Source organism: Hyla sarda, chromosome 3, assembly GCF_029499605.1.
Source record: "Hyla sarda isolate aHylSar1 chromosome 3, aHylSar1.hap1, whole genome shotgun sequence".
Taxonomy (NCBI): domain Eukaryota; kingdom Metazoa; phylum Chordata; class Amphibia; order Anura; family Hylidae; genus Hyla; species Hyla sarda.
The window spans coordinates 17,354,724-17,375,642 of record NC_079191.1 but is presented as its reverse complement, the minus strand read 5'-3'; the positions used below and the strand labels follow the sequence as shown (position 1 = coordinate 17,375,642).

Below are 20,919 nucleotides of genomic sequence, written 5' to 3'. Positions count from 1 at the left end.
TCGGTGCATCCCTAAAAAATATATAGATATAGATATAGATATTTTTATTTTTATTTATTTTTTCCCTTTCTTATATTACAGCCACTCCTAAGTGGCAGCATTCAAAATGCAATGGCGTTAAAAAAAATAAAAAAGTAAAAAAGAATTACCGTATATACTCGAGTATAAGCCGACCCGAGTATAAGCCGAGACCCCTAATTTCAACCCAAAATCCCAGGAAAAGTTATTGACTCGAGTATAAGCCTAGGGTGGGAAATACCTCATCCCCCCCTGTCATCATCCAGACCCGTCATTAACATCCTCATCATCCCCTTGTCATCATCCCACACATCCCCCCTTCATCATCCCCTTGTCATCATCCCACACATCCCCTTATCATCCCACACATCCCCCCTTCATCATCCCCTTGTCATCATCCCACACATCCCCTTATCATCCCACACATCCCCTTATCCCACACATCCCCCCTTCATCATCCCCTTGTCATCATCCCACACATCCCCTTATCCCACACATCCCCCCTTCATCATCCCCTTGTCATCATCCCACACATCCCCCCTTCATCATCCCCTTGTCATCATCCCACACATCCCCTTATCATCCCACACATCCCCCCTTCATCATCCCCTTGTAATCATCCCACACCCCCCCCTTCATCATCCCCACCCCCCTTCATCATCCCCACACCCCCCCCCCCCCCCCCTTCATCATCCTCTTCTCATCATTCGCCCTCAGTGGTCTTCAACCTGCGGACCTCCAGAGGTTTCAAAACTACAACTCCCAGCAAGCCCGGGCAGCCATCGGCTGTCCGGGCTTGCTGGGAGTTGTAGTTTTGAAACCTCCGGAGGTCCGCAGGTTGAAGACCACTGCGGCCTTCAACCTGCGGACCTCCAGAGGTTTCAAAACTACAACTCCCAGCAAGCCCGGGCAGCCATCGGCTGTCCGGGCTTGCTGGGAGTTGTAGTTTTGAAACCTCCGGAGGTCCGCAGGTTGAAGACCACTGCGGGTGGGGGAGTTCACTCGAGTATAAGCCGAGGGGGGTGTTTTCAGCACGAAAAATCGTGCTGAAAAACTCGGCCTATACTCGAGTATATACGGTATAAGGAAAAATGTAATTGCTGTCGGAGTGCTGGGATGGAAGATGGAAAAAAAAGGTGTTTTTGAAGAGGGACTTTTTGCGATCAACTGTTATGTTGGGGAAACCTGGTGGTAAGTGTTTAGCTTCTCTGTGGCGCCACCATAGGAGAAGCAAAGTATCACACAGTGTCCTTTCACATCAGTAGGATGTCTGTGTAATACAGAATGAGAGGTCCTCCAGAGTGAGGGACACGCTTTGCTACTGCTCTCCACTTGGGGATAAGATGTCTGATCGCAGGGGTCCCGCCGCTGGGGACCGCCCTACGCCATATTCAATCCCCCCCCCCCCCCCTACCTCGCTCCGGTGCACCACGCAAACTTCGCTCTGTGCCGGATGACTGGTGATGCGGGGTGGAGGCTCGTGACGTCATGGTCATGCCCTGCTTGTGACATCACGGCCATGCCCCATCAATGCAAGTCACGCCCCCTCCCATAGACTTGCATTGAGGGGTCATGACCATGACGTCACGAGCGGGGCGCGTCCGTGACGTCACGAGCCTCCGGCGCTTAACCCAATGCTCTAAACGAATGCCGGGTGCAGCACGAAGATCATGGAGGTCCCCAGCGGTGGGACCCCCCATGATCAGACATCTTATCCTCTATCCTTTGGATAGGGGATGAGATGTTTAGGGGTGGAGTACCCCTTTAAAGGCTATCCGAATTGTATTTCTTTTTCTTTTTTAATGTGCTCTGCCTGGGGAAAAGCAACATAAAAAACACAAAGCAACATAAAAAAAAAACATATACTTACCTTCCTCGCTCCCGCTGTCATCATGTTCTCCCAGAGCCGCTTGAATTGGACAGCACTTTGTTTGGGGCTGGTTCGTACACTGCCTGCTTAGACAAACAGCTACTGCAGTGATGTCCTACCACAGCTGCTGATCAGCTGAGCGGGCAGTGCGTATGCCAACCCCAAACACAGCATGTGCTGAGCAATCGGACCATGTCCAGGAGAATAGTGCCAGCCGAGGGAATGAGGAAGGTAAGTATATGTTGTTTTTTTTTTTTGTTTTGTTTTTTTCATGTCTCCCCCCCCCCCGGCTGATAATATCACAAAAGTAGAGTTCTGACTGATCATTCCGCGCAGAATGTTGGCTCTGAAAGTCACCTAATGATGAAGGTTTTTTTTTTTCCTCCTGTAGTTATCAGGGAGTCGTGGGGAGCTGGGAGCGCAGCACAATCTGGCGGGTAACAGAGTAAGTACCGCACCTTTGTATCCTCCTCTGCTCCCTTGTGTGTATGTGTTACATTGTGTTCCACATTAATAGCTTAGTTCTGCCGTCCTGAGACTCTGTGTTTTGACATGAATATTGAAGACGTTCTGCAGAACTTTCCAATCTCGCATCTCAGCGTTTGTTATTGATACGATTACAGGAAAGGAGAAGTTTTTCTCTGATGAAACAATTTATCACTTTACCGAAGACGACAGATAGTCAATCACCAGGATCTGCCATGAACCGGACTAGTGCAGAGAAATATCAGTGCTGCAGGGTATTTTATATGGTTCTCTGGTCATTGTGAAACTACAACTCCCAGCATTCCTAACTGCTGGATGATGTTGGGACATGCTGGGTGTAGTAGCTTCCACATATTGTAGGCCCTGCTTCTCCTTAATGATGTACTCTCACTGAACCTTTTTTTATACAATTCTGAATTCAGATTGCTACAAAACTGCTACAATGTATCAGCTGTTGTCCCTCCGGCAGCCACTAGGTGGCATTCTATCTTTTTTTTTGTCCTCATCTGAAAGCTCAGCCAGGTGGTCTCCAAACTGTGGCCCTCCAGATGTTGCAAAACTACAACCTCCAGCATGCCCAGACAGCCAACGGCTGTCTGGGCATGCTGGGAGTTGTAGTCTTGCAACATCTGGTGGGCCACCGTTTGAGCATCACTGGCTTAGCCAAATCAGATCCACAAAAGATGCGATAACACAACAAAGCGTTTCAGGAAGCATTTGTTTAGACTTTTCCCTCTATAAAGAACAGGTGGGTCTCAACCACCAATCAGAATGCTCTGGGTGACATGAAACCCTAAAAGCAGTGTTCCCTCTAAGCTAGGCAATACAGAATGACATCTAGGCAAGTATTATTACTCCGCATTTAGGTCTGTACAGTGATGGTTTTGCTGTGTTCCCCTAATGATCTGTGACAGTAAAGGGGTTAAGGTCTGTATTAATGGTGGTTCAGGGTAGTTAAAGGTTTAATGTCAATATTATTCACGGGGTTCTAGGGTAGTGACAGGGATAATAGCAGAACACTTGCAGGTCTAGGACAGTGAAGGGGTCATTGTCTGTATCCCTGGTGGTCTAGGGCAGTGAAGGGGTCATTGTCTGTATCGCTGGTGGTCTCGGACAGTGAAGGAGTCATTGTCTGTATCGCTGGTGGTCTAGGGCAGTGAAGGGGTCATTGTCTGTATCGCTGGTGGTCTAGGGCAGTGAAGAGGTCAGTGTCTGTATCGCTGGTGGTCTAGGGCAGTGAAGGGGTCATTGTCTATCGCTGGTGGTCTAGGGCAGTGAAGAGGTCAGTGTCTGTATCGCTGGTGGTCTAGGGCAGTGAAGGGGTCATTGTCTGTATCGCTGGTGGTCTAGGGCAGTGAAGGGGTCATTGTCTGTATCGCTGGTGGTCTAGGACAGTGATGGGGTCATTGTCTGTATCGCTGGTGGTCTAGGGCAGTGAAGGGGTCATTGTCTGTATCTCAGGTGGTCTAGGACAGTGATGGGGTCATTGTCTGTATCGCTGGTGGTCTAGGGCAGTGAAGGGGTCATTGTCTGTATCTCAGGTGGTCTAGGGCAGTGAAGGGGTCATTGTCTGTATCCCTGGTGGTCTAGGACAGTGATGGGGTCAGTGTTTGTATCTCTGGTGGTCTCGGACAGTGATGGGGTCAGTGTTTGTATCTCTGGTGGTCTAGGGCAGTGAAGGGGTCATTGTCTGTATCGCTGGTGGTCTAGGGCAGTGAAGAGGTCATTGTCTGTATCGCTGGTGGTCTCGGACAGTGAAGGAGTCATTGTCTGTATCGCTGGTGGTCTAGGGCAGTGAAGGGGTCATTGTCTGTATCGCTGGTGGTCTAGGGCAGTGAAGGGGTCAGTGTCTGTATCGCTGGTGGTCTAGGGCAGTGAATGGGTCATTGTCTGTATCGCTGGTGGTCTAGGGCAGTGATGGGGTCATTGTCTGTATCCGTGGTGGTCTAGGGCAGTGAAGAGGTCATTGTCTGTATCGCTGGTGGTCTAGGGCAGTGAAGGGGTCATTGTCTGTATCCCTGGTGGTCTAGGACAGTGATGGGGTCAGTGTTTGTATCTCTGGTGGTCTCGGACAGTGATGGGGTCAGTGTTTGTATCTCTGGTGGTCTCGGACAGTGATGGGGTCAGTGTTTGTATCTCTGGTGGTCTAGGGAAGTGAAGAGGTCATTGTCTGTATCGCTGGTGGTCTAGGACAGTGAAGGGGTCATTGTCTGTATCGCTGGTGGTCTAGGGCAGTGAAGAGGTCATTGTCTGTATCGCTGGTGGTCTAGGGCAGTGAAGGGGTCATTGTCTCTATCCCTGGTGGTCTAGGACAGTGATGGGGTCAGTGTTTGTATCTCTGGTGGTCTCGGACAGTGATGGGGTCAGTGTTTGTATCTCTGGTGGTCTCGGACAGTGATGGGGTCAGTGTTTGTATCTCTGGTGGTCTAGGGCAGTGAAGAGGTCATTGTCTGTATCTCAGGTGGTCTAGGACAGTGAAGGGGTCATTGTCTGTATCGCTGGTGGTCTAGGGCAGTGAAGAGGTCATTGTCTGTATCTCAGGTGGTCTAGGACAGTGAAGGGGTCATTGTCTGTATCGCTGGTGGTCTAGGACAGTGAAGAGGTCATTGTCTGTATCGCTGGTGGTCTAGGGCAGTGAAGAGGTCATTGTCTGTATCGCTGGTGGTCTAGGGCAGTGAAGAGGTCATTGTCTGTATTGCTGGTGGTCTAGGACAGTGAAGGGGTCAGTGTCTGTATTGCTGGTGGTCTAGGACAGTGAAGAGGTCATTGTCTGTATCGCTGGTGGTCTAGGACAGTGAAGGGGTCAGTGTCTGTATTGCTGGTGGTCTAGGGCAGTGAATGGGTCATTGTCTGTATCGCTTGTGGTCTAGGACAGTAGAGGGATCATTGTCTGTATACTGCTGCGATCTCTATTGGATAAGGATATATAGTAGTTAAACATCCCCCAGCTCTATCTCCCAGCTCTATATGTATACTACTGCTGCTATCTCTATGGGATCAGGATATATACTAGTTATATACCTCCTCTCCAGTTCTATTTGTATACTACTGCTGCTATCTCTATCGGATAAGGATATATAGTAGTTAAACATCCCCCAGCTCTATCTCCCAGCTCTCTTTGTACACTACTGCTGCTATCTCTATGGGATCAGGATATATACTAGTTATATACCTCCTCTCCAGTTCTATCTGTATACTACTGCTGCTATCTCAATAGGATCAGGGTATAAAATAGTTATACACCTCCCCTCCAGCTCTTTCTGTATACTGCTCCTGCTATCTCTATATGGGATCAGGATAAATAGTAGTTATACACCTCCCCTCCAGCTCTATCTGTATACTGCTGCTGCTATCTCTATGGAATTGTTGTCACCTAAAGGCACGGCTAAATGAATATACCGTGTACTGGACCAAGGATATCTATATACTCCAACCAAAAAAGGTACCAGTGCAACATGAATAAAGTATTCAAAAGTGAATAAACTTTATTAAGGTGAATACATATAAAACTATAAGGATAACATTACATAGGCACTATTAAGATGGGAAATACAGAAAGAAGGTGGAGGTCCCAGATGGATGTTAATCGTGCAGCAGGTCTACAGGGGATACAAAATACTATTCACAAATAGTAACTGGGAAAAGTGCATACTTAGAACATAATGAAAACACATCAAGGATCTGCAAAATACCTGCCATGCACCGAAATGGATACCAGACACCTACACCCCCAACGTATGGGCTTCGGCAGGGGGTGTAATTTTATCCTTATGGTTTTATATGTATGTGTATTCACCTTAATAAAGTTTATTCACTTTTCATTACTTTATTCATGTTGCACTGGTACCTTTTTTGTTTGGAGTATATATATCTATATGGGATATGGATATATAGTGGTTATAAACCTCTCCTCCAGCTCTAACTGTATACTGCTGCTGCTATCCTTTTGGGATCAGAATATATACAGTAAAATCTCCCTTAGTGGACACCTCCCAATATGGGACACCTCCCTTTGAATTCCCCGGCAGAGTCCCATAAGACTTAATGTATTTGCACCCTCTGAATAGGGGACATTCCCAATAGCGGATGCGGACACACCCAATAGGGAACAATCGGGGACAAAACACTCCCATTAGGGGACAAAACACTCCCAATAGTGGACAAAACACCCCCATTATGGAACAAAACACTCACAATAGGGGACAACCAGGCTTCTGTGCCGGCCCTACCTTGTACACAGGGCCGCCAGCAGGGGGGTACAGCCAATACCCCAGTAAGGGGCCCAGGCCCCCGCTGCACCCCCCTGCAGAAGCCCCAGCACAGAAGCAGAAGACCGATGTTTAAACATTGATCTCCTACTTCTGTATGTCCTCCGGCCCCATCATTCATCCCCCTCCTTCCCTGATCTCCCACCCCCCTTGTCACTTTATTTCCCCTGTGCCAAATCATCCCCCCCCCCCCTTTATTACACCCTGTGCCACATGATTTTGTCTTGATGTCCCCCCCCCTTTGTGCTATTTAATTCCCCCCCTTTGTGCTATTTAATTCCCTCTGTGCAAATTCATCACCCCCTCTTTACCACCCCCTGTGCCATTTCATTCATTCCCCCTTTATCCCCCTGTGCCACTTCATAAAGAGGGGGGGGGTGATGAATTTACACAGAGGGTAATAAAGGGGGAATAATATGGCACAGGGAGGATCAAGGGGAAATTATGTGGCACATGGGGTTAGGGGGATAATTTGGCACAAGGCACAGGGGGAATAAGATGGCACAGGGGGATCAAGAGGAAATTATGTGGCACAGGGGGAATAAGATGGCACAGGGGGATCAAGAGGAAATTATGTGGCACAGGGGGAATAAGATGGCACAGGGGGATCAAGAGGAAATTATGTGGCACAGGGGGAATAAGATGGCACAGGGGGATCAAGAGGAAATTATGTGGCACAAGGGGTAAGGAGGGGGGATTAATTCGGCACAATGCAAGGGGGGAATAAGATGGCACAGAGTATAAAAGGGAAATGAAATGATATGGGGGGTGGGATAAGGGAAGATTAAACAACACTGGGAGATTCTACTGTAATGTTGCTTTTTATCGTGTTTTATTAGGTAATTACACTCTGGAGTGAGTACAGGACAATATTGTGTCATTTAGGAAGAATTTTGAGCCTTTTTCCCAATAAGGGACATCTCTGACACTTTTTTATTCCCCGTGAGTGTCCGCTATTGGGGGATTCTACTGTAGTAGTTATACACCTCCCCTCCAGCTCTAGCTGTATACTGCTGCTGCTATGTCTACCCTTTTTATTTTATTTTTATTTTCATAAACTTCCTTCATTCCACATCTTCCACAATAAATAAGGAGTAATAACCTCCAGAAACGGCGCAACAGGACGTCGCAGGTAATGACACGATGCGCTATATGCCGCTCCCTCCTTGTTACATCGTCTGTCTTCTTCTCACAATTGATGTTCCACATCTCCATACTTTGTTGTGTTTGCCCCCTCCCCCTCTTCATCTATCTCATTACCAACATTTCTCCTCTCAGACCTTTTGTAAGACTTTACTGTGCAGGAACATTCTGCTCAGGAGAACGTGGATTTCTCATCCCAAGGGTGTTTTGCTAAATGGAATTTACTGCATAAATTTTATTATGACAGTAAACCCGTCCTGTCCTTTAACAAGAGGTTGGGGGAGGAGGGGGAGCAGGCTGCAGTCAGACGCACATTCTATCCATTGTAGACTGGCAATTTGTATCGTGTTTGGGAGCGATTAGGATTGTTTGACGCAGGTGATGTGTGCAGGAAGCCACGGGAGCCGCTGCCGCTTCTCCTCAAGGTGATCCGGGCTGGTTAAGCGGATAACACGTTCTCATCATAAAAAACCTCTGTCGGGGGTCGACAAACCATATGTGCAGCTGTACAGGGGCCCGTTAGGTGAGGAAGGGGTCCTCTGCCACCCTGACAGCAGCTTGAATGTAATGGGCTGAGCGAATGAATTTTGTAGCTGGTGGATTGTTAGATAAAAGGGGTTTCTTTATGATGAGTTACCATCGGAGTATCTGGTGTTGCCCGGGCATCCGACCTTAACACCTTGTGTGAGAGGAAGAGCCACAATGATATAGAAATAACACAGTATTTCATTTAAAAAAATTACAATTTATTTCATTTCTATTCTCTGCACCTTCCTGCCGGACAGTTAAATCATACTTTACCATGACGTTGGTCTGTAGGCTGGATGTTTTAAACTCCCGCGCAACCTCCTAGCCCTAGAGTAATGTGATCAGGAGATGTACCGGAAGTCCCATAGATTTGCATGGGACTTTTGGTACATCTCCTGATCATTGAATAACGTGGAGTGGTGTCCAACACACTTCCCAAGCCTGCAGCGCTCAGACTGGCGTGGGCAGCGCCTGAGTATATAGACTGAAAGACAAGTGAATGTCCAGCTCAGATAGATGCAGAACGATGCTCTTTATTGCAATAAAAACTTCAATACATGGAAAACATGGACACTGGCTTCGGGCCTTAGTCATACCCTCTCCTGATCATGGTTTTCTAGGGCTACAGAGATTGACCAGGAGTTTTAAGCATCCTGCTGCCGGACCAATGTGATGGTAAAGTAGGATTATTTCAAAAACAGCACCACACATGTCCATAGGTTGTTTGTGGTATTGCCACTCAGTTCCATTGAAGTGAATGGAGCCAAGTTGTAATACCACTTACAACCTGTAGACAGGTGTGGTGCTGTTTTTGGAAGAAAGTTGCTATGTTTTTCTGTTCCTGGATAGCTCCTTTAACTTTTTGGGCTCTGCTGTTTTACTTTGGAACTGCAGATATTATCGGCATCGGGACATCACTCTATATTCTAATTAGATTTTTATTATTTATGCTGGAACATATAAATATATCTTTTTTTTTTTTGTTCAAGGGGCCAGTAAATCATCCTTGCACAGGGCTCTCCATTGACTGCCCCTGTCTTCAGTTATGTAGCTTATATGATCAATATCTGTTCTAAAAGCAAATTTACTGTATTTTTTTTAAAGTTACTTATGATTTATTTGGCCACTACTTCCATTGAAATGAATAGAAAAGAGGAGGAGTTTGAATTGCGTTGTTTCTTTTGTACCCAGCATTGTCACTGAGGGAGTAATATATAAGAACCAGAGAGATGTAGGCAAAATGTCCCTGTGTACTTCTTATAAAGGTGGGTGACTAGATGACTATTAAATTCTCCTGATGAGAGTAGGAAAAACTGCTCCGAAGCATTAACTGAATCTTTGCAACAATCACAATCTAATATGCACCTGACCTAAATTAACAACATTTTTTGATGGCTTGTAGTTAGAATAAACCCACAATAGCCATTAAAGGGGTACTCCGCTGCTCAGCGTTTGGAACAAACTGTTCTGAACGCTGGAGCCGACTCCAGGAGCTCGTGACATCATAGTGCCACCCCCTCATGACGCCCCGCCCCGCCTCCTCAATGCAAATCTATGGGAGGGGGCGTGACGGTTGTAACACCCCCTCCCACAGACTAGCATTGAGGGGGCAGGGCGTGATGTCATAAGGGGGCGGGGCTATGATGTCACAAGCTGCCAACTCCAACGTTTGGAACCGTTTGTTCCAAACGCTGAGCAGCGGAGTACCCCTTTAAGGGGTGGCCAGGTTACATTGATTTTAATTTTAACAAGTGTGCCTTGAGCTGTAGAACAACTACGACTCCAAGCATGCCCTGTCTGGGCATGCTAGGAGTTAAAGTTTTGCAATAGCTGAATGCACCCTGGTCATGAAAGACTGCACTACTGTCCCATGGAAATCACATAAAATTGATTTTATTTTAGATCCAAGAGAAAGAACGATAGTACATAAAGTCACATGAAAAGTAGAATGGTTTGACACATTTCAGAGGGTCACCCTTTACTCATAAGCACTGATTAAGCAGTGACCTCCCCCCAAAACATGCCAAGCCATTCTACTTTTCATGTGACTTCATGCGCTACTGTGATTTTCTCTTGGTTCTAAAAAAAATCTTGATTTTTATGGGACTTCCTGGAACGCTGGAAAATCTTATTTGATTTGAATGATACAAATGGTTGAAAAAGTATAAATGCACGGCAGTAGCTATTCATAGTCCATGTAGTTGGGGTGATCCAAACCTGTTAGGGAATGCAAGTTCTTCTGGCATCATCCATTTTTCCTATTTTGTTGGCTCAAGTCATTAGGAAACATGGATTAGATTTCCACTCCGGGGTTTCCACATATGGTGGAAAGGCTACGGATTGACCTGGTTGCACCATCTTACTGGTTGCACCATATGGGGTCTTATGACTGTTTTTGAGCCCTATGCAGCAGACTTTGTTATGAAATTTCCAGAACTCCTATATCATACATTAAAAGGATTGAACTTTCCTGCGCAGAATTTCCATTATTTTGAAGCACATAGAAAATTAGTCACATCAAAAATTAGTCACCGAGATGCGTATAATATAAAATAATTTGTTTTCTGACAAGACCATCCCATAAGAGATTTTGTTCTGCTGCCTTATGAGTCCGGTGATACAAATGGGACCCTCACGCCCCTCTATTCACACCTTGATAAATGTTGTTGTAGGGTCGATGGGAAAGCCAGCAAGACGTGTCTCAATCCTCAACCCTCTCCAACCGCAGCAGCGGTTCCCCACTGCGACCTGCCTCACCCGCAGGATCAGGGCACAACCAGTCTCAGGACTCAGGTAAGCAGTAAGAGCAGCAGTCTGTAACGCTCAACTTCAAACTGTGGCCGAACAAAAGGAACGTTTCCAATCAGGGATTCAGCTTTACCATTATTTTTGCTGTTCTGCCCTTTGACGGAGTAGGGCACCAGAAGTTGCTAGGCTGGTGTTAACAAGGCCTTAAAATTTTTTTTTTTCAACTTGTTAAGGGTCTGTTCACACTTTCAGAACGTTGCATGGATTGGGCAGAAATATAAGGCTAAACTGTGATAAGTAGCATGTTACTTGTAGCTTTATTGTAGTTTGAGCCCCACCGGTCTTTAGGTTGGACCCTCACCCCTCCCTAAAGGTAGTTATCCTCTGTAGGTCGGTCAAGGTGATACAGAAACAAGTTGGGGGAGATGGACCTACTAAAAGAAATACTCTATGTGCAAAATGGGCAACTAAAGCATCACGAACAGCTCGGAAGGCAGGCACTGTATATTCCGTCAAAGGGGAAGAACACAAGGCTCCCCACACTTTATTGAACCCACATAGGGAGGGTCCATCCCCCATAATGCCCCTCTGCCAGCTTTAGCCCACTCCATAGTATGTTTTATATATTTGATGTTTGTGATATATTTTCCTCATGTGTCACACAGTGGCCAGAGCTGTCTAGATGGTTTTTTTCTGTGTATATATTTTATCTGGTGACATTTACGTTTTATCTTGGCAGGTCATGATACGTCATTATCATCCTACTTAAACCCTGTCAAATCCTTCGTGCCTCAGATGCCCAAACTCCTTAAATCTCTACTCCCTCAGCGAGATGAGAAGAACAGACAGCCGGGACCCTTGACCGCTGCTCAGGTAATAGTAGGCTCAGTCCAGGGTCGGGTGGGGGAGAAACGTCGTCTATATACTGTCAATGTGACAACATTTGTGCAGCCGATACAACCCGCCTGTACTTTGTATTCTTAACACCGAGTGAAGGCAAAGAAGCCAACGTTCCCCTATAAATTATATTTGCATCCTCAGAAGCAAAGTCAAATTTATGAACATTGATTCCTGGTTCACTGCCAAATGAGCGTCGGGGCTCGGGTCTTTCTTCATGTTGCCATCCCTATGAAAAATTGTTTTATATTTGAATATGTCCTGTCTTAAAATACAATTTTATTTTATTTTTATTTTTTTTTAACAAAATTTAATTGTCTGCAAGCAAAAGGCACATTAAGACATGTACAGACAAAAAAAAATAAAAAAATCACAGTATTTAGAAATCATCAAAATACAGTCTATCAGTGTATAATATGATATATCGTATGTAATATACAGGTGAAGTCTCGCACAGATATAACATCACTTAAAGGGAATGTCTCATATATGGAAATTTTATACTAATCCATTACATGACAGTCGGGAGATGAGCAATAATGTGTTCTTTCTTTTCTTTTTAAATGTCATAGCTACTTATTTATTAAGGCTTTCCTTGGAGACAAATGCCGTCAGTATAGACCAGTGGTCTCCAAACTGTGGCCCTCCAGATGGTGCAAATCAATGACTGTTCTGGCAAGCTGGGGAATCGTAGTTTTGCAACAGCTGCACAAACACACACACATATATAAATATATATATATATATCTCCACAGTAGCCTTTGGCTGTCCGGGCATGCTGGAAGTTGTAGTTTTGCAACAGCTGGAGGCATCCTCGTTGGGAAAACACTGGTCTATGTAGAGGACAGGAGCTTCTTCAGGGTCCTGTACAGTACAGGCAATGTCCTAAAAAAGTAACATGGAGCCGCCCTTACTTGGTGTTCAAAGGAGCAGCTAATCGTGACACAGGTTAAAAGTGCAGAACATGTAATACCTCCTTGTACTGTAGGGGGCGCTACCAGACAGCCAGTCAGTACATGCACTTTAGGAATACAGGGGTTTACCAGTGAATGTCCATTCTGATTGATCGGTTCTTCCAGCCATTGACAGGTTTTGCATATTCCATAGCATTGTATGTTGAGTCTGGTTTCAAGTGACATTGCTCCAGAAAAGACCATTGTATGTTGAAACTATTGTATGTTGAGGCCATTTTAAGTTGAGGGATCACTGTATGTAGTTAACGTATGAATGACAATTTTCTACGCACAATACTTTATACTTATATATACTAGTCATACAATAAGTATAAAATATCACTACACACTATGGAAATATCACCTTACTTTATTGTAACCTGACCAAATCCAGTATGCCAAGACCCATATTACCAATAATACCAGTATGCAAGACCAATATTACCAATAATACCAGTATGCCAAGACCCATATTACCAATAATACCAGTATACAAGACCAATATTACTAATACTACCTCTATACAAGGGACACGTAATACTGCCACACCAGGGCCATTACACTACAAAGTGACTGGATAATACCACTCTACTGTAATCACTGTATATTAAATATGATCCACTTTAGGTAATGTTCACACGTAAATAATCCCATCGGCATTTTTGCTTGCGGAATACCCCAGAAGGAAAACCATCACCACAGATCCTTTAGCCAATGATATCCCTTATCCTGCACTGCTGAGTTCCGCTCTCCAACATGTTATTGGTCACATGATGTTGACATCATCAAAGATCCTACAGCAGATACAGAGCAGGATACAGAGCCAAAAAAAATGGCGGTGGCCCCTTCTGTGTCCTGGTTTGCTCAATCATCCAAAGCACCCAACTCCCTCCCTCATGCAGATGCCCATGCCCGCAGCGCTTCATTGTTGTGCTCCAAAGAAGCTGCTGTTTACAGGAGACCAGGACATCTCTTTCAATGTATTCCTCAATAAATAAAAAATAAATAAATAAAGCAAAAAAGATTTTGGGTGCTCGGCTTTATTAAGGTGCCGTTTGGATCCACCTATAAAAGGGCCGACCCAGGGTTTGACCGACACATGTTTAATATCTATGGCCAGCAAGCCTCTAGCAGAGCAGTATAATTGTCATTAACTCATATCATTCACCCATCTAGCCTCTTATGATAATGAGATGACTCTGTTCTTTCTGTTCAAGTCTACAACGCAAAGCTGCAACGTAAACGGCAGAAAACAAGTGTTTATTTTGTCTGTAAAAATCTGAATTTTATAAAAATTTTCTTTCATCCTGAAACACACACATACGCGTGTGTGTGTGTGTGTATATATATATATATACACACACAAAAAATATATATACTTTGACTGAAGTAAGGGGTTCAAACAAGACTGTGTAGTATAAGGGTATGTTCACACTACGGAATTCCCCGCGGAATTCTGCGGGCGGAATTCCCCGGTGTGAACTTAACATTAGTGTGAATGGGTCTTCCGCGAGACCCATTCACACTGCGGAATTTCAGAGGCGGACAATTCCGCCGCTGAAATTGTTCCGCGCAAAGAAAGAACATGTTCATTCTTTGCGCGGAAGTCCGTGAGCACTGCATAGCCGTCAATAGTGACGGCGCAGTGCCACTCGGTCCTACCACCGGCTGCCAGTCTGAATTCAGCGAGCGGAGATTCCGTTCACACACTGTAGTGTGAACATACCCTCAAATTGTTTTCACCCTAATAAGGTGCTGACTGGGCTACCTGAAGTACTATAAGCTGTAGGAGACGCGATCAGTAGATGCCGCTCGGTTCTCGCCCATTACAGACCAGTAACCATCTAGGTAATTTTCTAGGTAACTCTCTTATCTCTTTGCTAATTTTTAGCAGCAATTTGAGAAAATAACTTGATAAAGTGTTTTCCAATGAGCAGCTATAACACACAGAGCAATTGTTTTTGGAGCAGAGTTATTTCATTTTTGTATTTTACTAAATGGGGAGAAAGTGTGTGTGGGGGGGGGGGGAGTTGACGGGGAGCTTGAGATCTAAAATAGAGGAAAGCAGACATTTTAGAGTTAAACCCATTGTAAATCTCTCACCTCCAAAAATAGGCTGGCCCATTTAGCATCCATCAGAAAATCTAGGTTGTTTCGGCAATTTGGGACCCACTTTGGCCCGATGGGGTGGGGGGAGGGGATGTGACCTGTATCCCTAACATCACCTCGCCAAGTCGCTGCGGGATCAAACCTTTTTAACTTTCTGGAACCTCTTATATAGAACAGGAAAAATATTCCTTACTTAAAGTAAAAAAAAAAATAATCTGGAGCAAAAGATCAGGGCAGCGGGAGCCCTTAAGAAATCTCTCTTCACTTTATTACTTGAGTTGTTAATGTCATTGGCCCCGGGGGCGCGATATAGCTCATTGCGGTGTAAGCACATTTAGTAATTATACATTTCCATAATGTTGGCCTTGTGTCTACTTAAAGTGTAATGTGTGGTCTGTGCGGGGTCACCGGCTCCAGAGTGTTCACTTTTAATAAAATCTGGCCCCTAATTAGAGATGATTGCTTCAGAAGGTGAGGCTCTAAATCTACGAGACGTCTCAGCCGCAGCTCTGGACTCTTCTGCGGGTCATGTCCGTATATATGTGTGTTTAATTGTACAGTGACAGGTGAGCAGTAGAAGTGACTGATGTGCTCTGGGCCGGGGTGGAGGCTCATTCCGGAATCAGCAATGACAGCGTTCCTTTATCTTATCTTTTTTTTTTTCCGGAAGAAAGAAAAAAGATCTTAATTAAAGTGTAATGATCCTTTCTTAAAGGGGTATTCTGGTGAAAAACAATTTTCTCATATCAACTGGCTCTAGAAAATTGAACAGATTTGTAAATTACTTCTTTAAAAAAAATCTTAATCCTACCAGTACTTATCAGCTGCTGAAGTTGAGTTGTTCTTTTCTGTCTAACCACAGTGCTCTCAGCTGACACCTCTGTCTCAGGAACTGTCCAGAGCAGGAGAGGTTTGCTATGGGGATATGCTCCTACTCCGTACAATTCCTGAGACAAACAGAGGTGTCAGCAGAGAGCACTGTATTCAGAAAACAACAACTCAACTCAGCAGCTGAGAAGTACTGGTAGGATTAAGATTTTTTTTTTTAAATAAAAGTAATTTACAAATCCATTTAACTTCCTGGAGCCAGTTGATATGAAAAAAATTGTTTTTCACTGGAATACCACTTTAAGAACTTTCAATGCGTAACAAAAACTAAAATTTTTGATCATTAAAGGGTTCTCGGCTTTTGAATAATTTCTGATTGTTTGGAAGATTTCATAACAATAAAACTTCCTTGTTACAAAAATTCCCTTGACAATAAGCTGTTGATAAGGTTTCTTTCTGTTGAGAACCCCCAATGATTAGCCATAATCTGTTGTGAAGCCTTGTGGAAAGTGTCCAGTTTTTCTGCAGCACTCCCAGAGGCAAAAGTAAGTATTGCACAGTGCATATTCATATTAGTGGGATATCTGTGTAAGACAGGACCTTTAAAGGCTTGGAGCAGTGATTGCGACGTCACTGCCACGCCACGTCCGGTTCAGTAGGCTTGGCTGGAGCAGAGGTCGCAACGTGACGGCCACGTCCCCTCTATTGATGTCTACGGTCGTCACGCCCCCTCCCATAGACATCAATGGAGGGGACGTGGCCGTGACATCGCGACCTCTGCTCCAAGCTTTCTGAACCGGATGTTCAGAAGGCTGGGGCATGGGAGAGTACACCTTTTAAATCGAAATAAGGTTTTTGTAGGTGCTCTCCTCTTTGGCCAAGGGATGAGGATCCTGAAGAGAGGACATTCACCTTCATTATTATAGTTTGGGTTGTTTATACTAGACACCCCCTTTATTTTACCATTGTATGCAAATCTGTTGTCTTTTTTGGGATGTGACTCTTTCAGCAGAACCCTGCTCAATTCCAGAGCTCAAGAGCTTTGCACACAAAATGTGTGCTAGCCTATGGCCTACCATTAGTAGAATTTCACCAACAACTACATCCCTCGGTATCAGCAATTACCTTGCCGATAAGCCGACAATGCCCCACCCCTCCGCACCGCGACCGCCCGCCGCACTGCGTCGCACCCCCCACCCCGCGGCCCCGCCCCGGCCCCATTGCCTCCCCCATCCCCGGTTTTATTATTACCTGTTCCCGGGGCCCACGCTACTTCTGGCTCCTGCTGCGTCCTGCAGCTGTGCGCAATGACGAGTGACGTGCGCGACGTGATGTCACCGTCAGTGCGCACAGTGAAAGCTCAGGAGGACGCCACCGGAGCCAGATGTAGAGTGGCGCTAATTATAAAACCGGGTATGGGGGAGGCAATGGGGCCGGGGCGGTAGGGGGCGCGGAGCGGTGCGGGGGTGGCGGTGATAAGACTCAGGACCCCCGGACAGGCAGGGGAAGAGTAGCGGGTGGCGGCGGCGGTCTATGGCATCGCAAAAGCCACTGCAGTGCATTGATTTAAAGCGCCCGCTTTAAATCAATTATCTGCAGCGGTGTCGCGGGGGGATAAATAGTCGATAACTTATACCGGAATATCGGTATAAGTTATCAGCCATCGGCCCTAACCTCCACGGATTATCGGTATCGGCCCTAAAAAACAGATATCGGTCGATCCCTACTTTTTAAAGTAAAAATGGGTGTATTTAAATGGATTTACCTATAAAGGGAAACTCTACAACCCCCCCAGTGATCATTCCAAAAGAATAGCTGTCTGTGAATGGCTGTCTAAGAGAAGTCGGCACAGTGACTTAGGAGTCTTCTCTTTGACTTAGGAGTCTTCTCTTTGCTAGACTCCACATAGAGGAGTATAACTAACCAAATTCCACAAAGAGCTAAAACATCCATTTATTCATATCCTTAAAAACCCCCTTAGTAATCAAACCCAAAAATCAAAAAAGTAGAAAAAATACACGTATTAAATAGGTTCTCCTATGATGAACACCTGCATATCCCAACGCGTTTCTCCGTGTATCCTATAATATACTGCGGAACATAAGGGCATTACAAAAAACAAATGAAAAAATATATCTACATATGCACACAGATTGGGGATGATGTTATAAAGTGGAACAAAGGATTTGTAAAGTATTACGTTACGCAGATATAAACAGAGACATTATATGCAAGCAACAATAAGATGTTAGTATAGCATAGATATGCACATAAAATGAAGCCTTCAATAAATCACATAGAGGCAGACATATAGCTGGACAATTTGCTTGTAGCATCTTGTTAGAGTTTTCCAGTCCTGCAGCAGAAAATAGCAACATACCACATAGAAAGCAGACAAAAATTTAACATACATCAAAACAATAAAACAATGCACATTGCACAAAGATGAGAAAGATGGAAAAAAATAACAAAAAAGGAAAGTAGGGGAAAAAAAAATTAGATTAGGTTCACACTACGTTTTCACTATACAGTCACCGGATCCGGCTGGGGGAAGTGAAACCCGGCCGCGGTTTAAGGTTCGGTAACAAAAACGGATACGGGGCGAAAATAAGCAGACCGGAGTCACTATCTGACTCTGGTCGGCTCATTCAAATGAATAAGATACGGCCTGGTTTCACTCCCCCCAGCCGGATCCGGTGACCGTATAGCAAAATCGTAGTGTGAATCCAGCCTTATGTGCATATGCCCAATTCTATGATCATAGGTTGTGTTTATAAAAAACCTTTGTTTTTGAAAAACTTTTTACATGCCATAGAGACAAGCCAAAGTTTGGATCGGTCTGGGTTGAGAGAACCCTACCAATCGCTAGAACGAGCAGGGAGAGAAGCATACTGCTGACCGAGACAATCACAGAGCATTACATTGCAAGTTTGTCTCATTTAGCTCATTCTAGTGATTGGTCAGGGTCCGGTGCACGGAGTGAAATTTGTTCCGTGCCGTATGACTGGCGATGCAGGGCGGAGGCTCGTGATGTCACGGTCACACCCTGCTCATCACGTCACGACGCTGCCCCCGCAATGCAAGTCTGTGGGAGGGGACGTGACGTCCGTCACGCCCCCTCCCATAGACTTGCATTGAGGGGGCGTGGTCATGACTTCACGATCCTCCAGCGCTGCACCCAACACCGGGTGCAGCAGGGAGATTGCGGGGGTCCCCAGCGGCGGGACCCTTGTCATCACACATCTTATTTGATAAGATGTCTAGGGGCAGAGTACCCCTTCAAGTTTTGTGTAATATTGTGGAATGATGTAGGGAAAAAGTATTGAACACATGAAGAAAATAAGGTGCAAAAAGGCCTGAAAAGCCAAGACAACAGCTGAAATCTATCCGTTTTTATAAAGCAATCCAGCCCCATGTCAGTGAGAATTAATATCAGATGGCTCAGTCCCAACTGATGGCTACAAAAAGGTCTCATTGCCAAGGTGTCACACTAGACACCTCTCATGATGGGTAAAAGCAATCATTGTAAGTTTCTCATTTAGCTCATTCTAGTGATTAGTCAGGGTCCCTGAACACTTAGACCCCAACCGATCAAAACTTTTTACATGTCTTAATTTTTTTTTTAAGTGACAGGGACAATTTAAAGGGATTTCCCCATGGTTCAAGTTTAAGAATGCCTTGCATATACATTTAAAGGCGCACTCCGTAGTTCTTTCCAGTCTAACCACATTGCTCTCTGCTGACACCTCTGTCCATGTCAGGAACTGTCCAGATCAGAAGCAAATCCCCATAGCAAACCTATCCTGTGCTTGTCAATTCCTGAAATGGACAGAGGTAGCAGAGAGAAAAGTTTTATATATAAAAAGTTAAACAAATCTGTCATGATGTGTCATCGTGTCTGTGCAGTCTGATGACCTGATCACAACAGTAATAAATATGTTAGTACCATGGTAATCCATTAAAGAGTAGCTCCCACAATCTCTTTTATTTTTTTAATTTTTTTCTTCTGTCCCTGCCTATTGCACATCTATCCCTAACCCCCTCCCTGCTTTTATTTTTATTTTTTTACTATATTAAAAATACCTTTTTGTCTGCCTGGTAGTGTGCTCACTACCAGGCAGACTTCCCCAGCAGGCACCACGTCACTAATGCCTTCTGGGGACGACTTCCGCCCTATACAGGGTGCCTCCAGCTGTTTCACCACTACAACTCCCAGCTTGCCCTGACATCTATTGGCTGTCAGGGCATGCTGGGAGTTGCAGTGGTAAAACAGCTGGAGGCACCCTGTGGTGAGAACAAATGCTGCCAGTTTTCAAACATAAATTAAATCATGTTAATAAAAAAAAATGTTTTTTTTAAATATATTAGAGATATGTTGTAGTACATATGTACTACAACATATCAAAAAATAATGTTGATGACAGTGCCCATTTAAAAGGTACCTTTCATCAAAAAAACTTTTGATATATTATAGATTAATGTATGCAGAATAACTTTCCAATAGCATGTTATTAAAAAATATGCTTCTTTCTGTTAAAATTTCCACTTTGAAAAAAATGACCACTAGGGGTCTCCCTACCAGTCCTGGCCGCAAGCCCTTTTAGTAGATTTCAGAATCATGCTGGAGTCCTAAATCTCAGACTGCAGCAGGGACACAGACAAGCTCAGCACTGCTCCCTGCCTGTCAGACAGTCAGGAGCCAGCACTGTGCTCATAGCACAGCAGGGCATACTCCTGACTCTGCCTTACTGCATGCCCTCATTCATTTTACTATCTGAGCTATGATCATTCTTCTCTCTGCCACATGCAGTTGTAAACAGAGGGGAGAAGATTCAGAGCTGACGGCTGCTGCGTTCACAGCCTCTATGCTGGGCCACGCCCCCTTCCTCCCTCACACTAGGACAGCTGAATGAGCAGCCAAGAAGACAATAAATCAGGTAGAAAGAGGGGGGTTTTAGGGAAAGTTTAGATCATGATAGGTACTCTTTAACCCCCTTTAAATGACCCCTTGAGCTCTGCTACATCTGTACCTTAGTGATTTTTGATGTTTTTGTAAGGGTTGCAAGCTTTT

The 20,919-nt window shown here is 44.9% G+C and overlaps 1 protein-coding gene across 2 annotated transcripts in view; it reads left to right on the top strand.

Annotated features, from left to right (window-relative positions):
* Positions 1-20,919, top strand: part of KIF13B (kinesin family member 13B) — a 235,107-nt gene that overhangs the window by 194,033 nt on the left and 20,155 nt on the right. For both annotated transcript variants that reach the window (XR_008890892.1, XM_056563817.1), the window contains exons 35-37: positions 2,280-2,333; positions 10,986-11,106; positions 11,801-11,934. Coding sequence is in view for 1 of the 2 variants with exons in the window: in XM_056563817.1 (XP_056419792.1) it covers positions 2,280-2,333; positions 10,986-11,106; positions 11,801-11,934 (309 nt within the window). In the remaining variant the exon portion in view is untranslated. The remainder of the gene's footprint in view (positions 1-2,279; positions 2,334-10,985; positions 11,107-11,800; positions 11,935-20,919) is intronic.